Source organism: Lipotes vexillifer, unplaced genomic scaffold (genome assembly GCF_000442215.2).
Source record: "Lipotes vexillifer unplaced genomic scaffold, Lipotes_vexillifer_v1.1 scaffold520, whole genome shotgun sequence".
Taxonomy (NCBI): Eukaryota; Metazoa; Chordata; class Mammalia; order Artiodactyla; family Lipotidae; genus Lipotes; species Lipotes vexillifer.
The window spans coordinates 603,877-610,734 of NW_006784004.1; the positions used below are offsets into that span (position 1 = coordinate 603,877).

The 6,858-nt window shown below is 36.9% G+C and overlaps 1 protein-coding gene across 1 annotated transcript in view; it reads left to right on the forward strand.

Moving 5' to 3' along the window:
* The window catches only part of HERC4 (HECT and RLD domain containing E3 ubiquitin protein ligase 4), a 130,533-nt gene extending 127,059 nt beyond the window's left edge, over nt 1-3,474 (forward strand). Inside the window, 2 exon segments of the mRNA XM_007456472.1 lie at nt 2,280-2,382; nt 3,266-3,474. Of these exon segments, the coding sequence (XP_007456534.1) occupies nt 2,280-2,382; nt 3,266-3,474 (312 nt within the window).
* The last annotated feature ends 3,384 nt before the right edge of the window (nt 3,475-6,858 follow it).

Here is a 6,858-nt window from a genome sequence, read left to right on the forward strand (position 1 = left end):
GTGGAAGCTTTGTTTCCTTTCCCCGTACCATGTATGCATCTTTTCCGTTTGCCTGTTTCTGAGTTATATCCTTTTATAATAAACCAGTAATCTAATGAGTAAATAAGTTTCCTAAACTCTTGTTAGCAGCTCTAGCAAATTAATCAGATCCAAGGAGGGGGTCATGGGAACCTCTGATTTATAACCAGTTTTTCAGAAGCACAAGTAACAACCTGCGCTTGCAACTGACATCTGTAGAGAGAAGGAGGCTGTCTTGTGGGACTGAGCCCTTAACCTGTGGAATCTGATATTATCTCCAGGTGGATGGTGTCAGTATTGACTTGAATTCTCAGACACCCTGCTGGTGTCAGAGAATTGCTTGTTGGTATGGGAAAGCCTTCCCCACACTCACACACTTTACAATTGGGTGCAGAACCCAAAAGAATTTCGTTGATGATTTCATTTCCTGTGCAGAAGCATTTTAGCTTGATGTAAAGATTCAATGAAATACCTATAAAAATTCCAATGGCATTTTTCACATAAATAAAAAAGACAATTCTACAAAAAAAAAAAAAAAAAAAAAAAAAATTAATAGCAAATATGTTGTGGATTTCTCAGGCGTTCATTCATTGAGATAATCATGGCTACAAAAAGAGCCCCAAATTCAAGAAGCCCATAAGCAAACATTCATTGAGCCCCTACTGGATGCCTGATACTATGCAACAGATTAGGAAGAGAGCAGTAAATGAGATTGAGACATGGTCTTTGTCCTCTAGTAAGGAAGCTGGACATTAAGTAATTGAACTGTGATGAATATAAAGGAAGGGAGTTTAGTGAATGGTATATAAGGAGAAGCCTGACCTAGGCTACAGAAACTGGGAAAGCCTCTCATAGATGGTACACTCGACCAGGTAAGTAAGAACTTTGTTCACTGAAGTTTCCCCAAGGCCCCAAACTTTGACTAAAGCTCATTATATATGTGTTGAATGAGTCAATGAATGAAATTAGGTGACATTTAATCTGAACCCTAAAGGATAAATAGAAATTAGCCTGATGAACAAAGAAAGGAGGATTGTGTGTTAAAGGGGAAGTGTATTAGCTGTTTTGTTGCAAATTACCCCAAAACATAGTAGCTAAAAGATGACACTGACATGTATTGTCTCACATAGTTTCTGAGGGTCTGGAATTCAGAGGTGTATTTAGTCCAGTGATTTTAGCTCAGAGGTCTCTCACGTGGTTGCAGTCATAATACTGACTGTTGCTGTTAGTCATCTGAGATTTAAGGTTAGAATTTCCCTTCCAAGATGGCTCACTCACATGGCTGTTGACCAAAAGCCTCAGAATCTCACCATGAGGACCTCTCCATCGGGCTGTTTGAATGTCCTCATGAAATGGCAGCTGGCTCCCCCTCAGAGTGAGTAATCAAAAGGAAGCTAAAGCCACAGAAGTTTTTGTCATCTAGCCTCAGAAGTCATGCATTCTCATATCTACAATATCCTAATTATTAGAGGTCAGGTCTGTTCAGTGTGGGAAGGGACTATACAAGGGCATGAATAGCAGGAGGCAGAGATCTTTGAAGGCCATCTTGGAAACTACCACAGAAAATTACCGGTGTTGCTCTTAGAACCATTCATTCATTTATTTTATTTAATTTATTTATTTTGTTTGTTTATTTTTTGCGGTACGCGGGCCTGTCACTGTTGTGGCCTCTCCCGTTGCGGAGCACAGGATCCGGACGCGCAGGCTCAGCGGCCATGGCTCACGCGCCTAGCCGCTCCACGGCATGTGGGATCTTCCCAGACTGGGGCACAAACCCACGTCCCCTGCATTAGCAGGCAGACTCTCAACCACTGCGCCACCAGGGAAGCCCCAGAGCCATTTATTTTTTAAAGAGAAGATAGAATAATACAAAATAATTAGTATGACTTCTGTTCATCAATATAGGTAAAGAAAATGTTGTAATTATTACAGATACTTAACTCCATGTTGAACTTTAATAATCCATTAATATTTTAGTAATTCTGGTTTATCCTTTAAATATTTACTTTGGAAGATGATATTACAATCCTATCATGTTCTTTGGATTGGGAGCGGGGAGACGTTTCTGCTGATTCATACATATTTTCTCCCCTTTCCCCTGGAACTAACAGTTGCAAAATGCCCAAGAACTAGTAAGTAAATAACTGAATCACATGAGTTTCAAACACCTGGACAATGTTAGCTTTATGTGCTAAGGAAGCCAGTTTGTCAGATTCGAGATAAAACTAATATCTCTTAATAAAAGGTTGTGTTGTTTTTAGAATACAGAATACAAAGGAGAATATTGGGCAGAACATCCTACAATAAAAATGTTTTGGGAAGTATTTCACGAATTACCATTGGAAAAGAAAAAGCAATTTTTGTGTAAGTATTTCTAATTTTGTGTTTTATGAGAATGGAATCTAATAAACTTATTCTCACAGGAGGTTAATTGATTCACTTTAGTGGATAAGGTTTTTTCCTTATTATTCCAAGGTCCTGTTTTTAATTTTTCTAATCTACATTATTACATGTGTTTTCATATTTTGAAAGCTAAATTCAGTTAGCTTCCAAAATAGAATTGTTTCTTACAGATGAAAGAAAACAATTTATAACACTGATTACAATAAACTAGGGATGTAATTCCTTTTAGAATTTCTAAAAAGATCTCTGCAGTATAGCTCTTTTCTGTGTTCAGTCTTCATTTTCTTTTTCTCTTTGCTTCTGCATGAAAACTTTGGGAATTGGTGTAGAAAATAGAACTCTTCTATTCCAGGACTTCTCTTATTTATAGCCTAATCTGTGTCTGTTTTGCATATCATAGGATGACAGGTCATTCTTCAGTGATTGGAGATTTGGCTGCCAATTATAAATTTCTGTTTAAAAATGACAGAAACAAGACAAGTAGAAAAAGGGATCATAATCAAAACTGCATTTTGTTTATAAACTAGTTCTAAATGGCTATTCTTTTCAAAAAGAAGTTTTCTCAGAGTGTTTCAGGGACAATAGTAATTCATGTATCAAACATTTATTAAGCATCTCCTGTGTGCTAATATTAAGATTACACTTTTAAAGAAAAAATATTGTTTGGATGTGTCTCAAAATCATGCTTCCACAAATTCTGGAGATAGGCTTCCAGTAGAAGTAACATTTCCATTAGAGCAAATGTTACTGTAAAGCTTTGCTGTAGTGATTGTCTTAATAACTTGATACTCCATATTGTTGTTTTGATAAAAAGTAGTTGGCTCAATGGTTTTTTTCTTGGCAGTATTTTTGACAGGTAGTGATCGCATTCCTATTCTTGGTATGAAGAGTCTAATACTAGTCATCCAGTCAACAGGAGGTGGTGAGGAATATCTCCCAGTTTCCCATACCTGTTTTAATCTTCTGGATCTTCCAAAATACACGGACAAAGAAACTCTACGCTCTAAACTGATCCAAGCTATTGACCACAATGAAGGCTTCAGTTTAATATAACTTTGGAGTTATAACTATTCAGTTTACTGCAAAAGCATTAAACTATTTGTGTTTTTTTGTGGTGATGAATGCAGCAAGGTGACAGAGGTACTATTATAATTCTTACTTGCAAAATGTTCGATGCAATGAGTATTCATGAAAGCCAAAAAACATTAAAGGAAATGAACAAACTGTGTTAATATTAAACTTACTGTACAGAACCATGGATTTTTTTTTGCCATCTTCCAATAAACATACATGTATTGTGAATACATGGAAGTTTTACTAACATGAATTTTAAGAGTTTGCGTATTTCACAAATGATCTGGTGTGTGAGTGCATGAAAATGTTGCTTAATTTTTCTTCAATCACAGCTGAAAAACCTTTAACTTTGGCCTGCAATAGTCATTTGATTATTTTTTCATTTTGTAAATACTGTTAAGTTTTGTAATAAAATAGTTATGTTCTGATACCAGTACAGTTTCTATGGTTGTAATTGAACTGAGCTGACTTTTAAGGGTTAAAAATTATTATTTAAACCTTATTCTGAGAATCTATGAAAGCAAAAAGTTAGTATGGTGAAAATAGTCTTTGCTTTTTTGCTAGAATACATGTCCTTGTGCAAATCTAAATTACAAATAGAGTTCTCTAAATAACTTATAGTTCTTTCCTTTTGTGACTCTTGAGATACTATTGATAAATGGGAGGTTATCAGAAAGCTTAATATTTAGTAATGGAAGAACTTTGTCCTACAGTTGCCAGAATACAGTCACTGACTACTGTGAGAACCAGTCACTGGGTTATAGCTTTTAAAACTATTGATGCTGCAGGTTGGTATTTAAATGGAATTTTCAGTGCTTTAGAACTGTTTACTTGAATTTTAAGAAACATCTTAACAGTTTTATGGTGCTGATGCTTAGTTATCTCCTGTCATTAAATTGTAACACTGAGTGATGCAACACGTGACTTTCTACTATAATGCAAATATTTTTTTAAATTTATTTTTTAAATGCCATGAAAACTGTTTAAATAATATTCATTGGTTTAATATTTAAACTTTCATTGGTTCTCACATAAGATTCCAAATTCTTCAAAATGAGTAATGTCTCAGGGAAGGTCTCTTAAAATTTTGGATTGATAGTTCCCATTCCCATACAAATTCATCTATTTTATAGAGGTCCCCAAATCTCTTATCTGTAATTCTGAAATCCAGAACAACTCTGAAAAAAAATTGTGTATATAATTTTACAGCAAAACCTGATCTGAACTGTTGAGGCTATTTATGGTATTAAATGGGACTATTTGTACGTTTTACTGTGGCAATGTTTAATGTTTGATTCCTTTCTGTGTTTGATCTAGGTGCTGCCTCAGACCTCTATGGGTTGCTACGTGATGTGTGCTTTAAAAAATTCTTTAACATTCATAATTCCAAAATGCTGCAAATGACCCCAAGGGTTTTGGAGAAGGGATTGTGGACCTGTACTTTTATTAACTTCATTTATTTATTTATATTTTGTCTGCGTTGGATCTTTGTTGCTTCGCACTGTCTTTCTCTGCAGCAAATGGGGGCTACTCTTCGTTGCGGTGCATGGGCTTCTCACTGTGGTGGCTTCTCTTGTTGTGGAGCACGGGCTGTAGGTGTCCGGGCTCCAGTAGTTGCAGCACGGGGGCTCAGTAGTTGTGGCGCACGGGCTTAGTTGCTCCACAGCATGTGGGATCTTCCCAGACCAGGGACTGAACCCGTGTCTCCTGCATTGGCAGGCGGATTCTTAACCACTGTGCCATTAGGGAAGTCCCATGGATGCCTGTACTTTTCAATAGTTTAACAAACTTTGGTGGACCACAGGTGTCTTTCTATAGATACAAGCCAATAATTTTCCTTAAAGTACATTTTTCCCAATGAAAATTCTTCCATGTATCTGTTATTATACTGTTTCCCTGCACATCCATTCCTTGAGAATATTGATTATTCACATCGAAAACTAAATGTTACGTATCAGATGCTTTTTTTTTTTAGTAACCTCTGTTTGCTATGAAGCTCACCTGTGAAATAGCAGCCACTCTGGATTAATACAGGTGGAATTCGTTTAACAAATATTTTAACAAGGGCCTGACATCTTATCTGGGAACACAATAGTACAAGGCATAATTTGGGTAAGTCTGATATTTTCCTGTTTCTGTTGCTGCAGACCTACAGTAGAATTAACAGCAGGGAGATTCATGGTAGAAAATTAAAATACCACTGAAGATTTTTCAAATTGCCATTTGCTTATTAAAAAGCAACAAAAATACCGAGCTTTATAGATTAGAAAGTAGGCAAATGCTGACTGAGTTCATTAAATTATAAGGACCATGATTAGTGAGTTAGCTAAACTTTTGAAAATACTTGGCCTCCACACAGACCTATTTATAAGAGCAACTGTATGTTTTTAGCTCTCCTAAGTCAGTAGTAATTTTAACCAATAGCCATTGTTCAGACTGATTGAGAAGGCAGTAGAACCAAGACACGCCTTTAAATTGGCATGAAATAAAACCAGAATGCAGTTTTCAAAACAGAAATCTAAATTAAGAGCTCCAGCCTTCACATAGGGCCCACTCATAAGGACCATTCATTAGCGTTATTTCTAACAGGTTTGTTTTTTTTGCATTGTAGATGATCTTCACTGCATTTAGTTTAAGCAAGTCTTTTGATGAAGTGTAACATGTAGAAGGCAGTCTTCCTCCGCATATGGTGAGCTCTCTGAAAGCACGGGGGAGTGGCCCTGCTGCTCCCAGCCTCTTCCCAATCCCCAGCCTGTTTTGCACTTGGGCCACATCCAAACTCCTTATTATAGTTTTGTTCTCCCTTCTGAATAGCTCAGTAGCTGCCCACTCTTACACTGCTAACACTTCTAGAGATAAATTGGGAATAGTCTGTTTGTTTTATGTAAGTCTGCCTTACCTTCCCTGTTAGGCCAGCCCCCGGGAATGGAGTGTTAAATGCAGAAGGGAACTCCCCAACTCCTTTCCCTTCTCAACCCTTTCTATACTTTTTAATCACCTGGGGCTACTTTTTAATACTATGTGTAAGCCCCACCTTAGGCCTGTTAAATGTCAACCTGTAAGTGGTGATGCTCAGGTTACTTTCAAAAACTTCCCAGGTGATCTTTAATCCCAGTTGGGAGGCACTTAAAAAGAGGAGTCATTAGACCATTTCTCCCCATTTCTGCTAGCATCCCAAGGCTGACTCTGTTCATTTTTAAGGAGTCAGAAGAGCTTTTTGATTATGTCTATGCTGTAAGGCAGATGCTAATTAAACCATGTACCAGTGGATATATGATGCATTAACCAAGGGAAGTGGAAACAGCACTGAATACATGGCTTTAATTAAGTCAGGTCTTGCCAGGTACTTGATTAAACGACCAC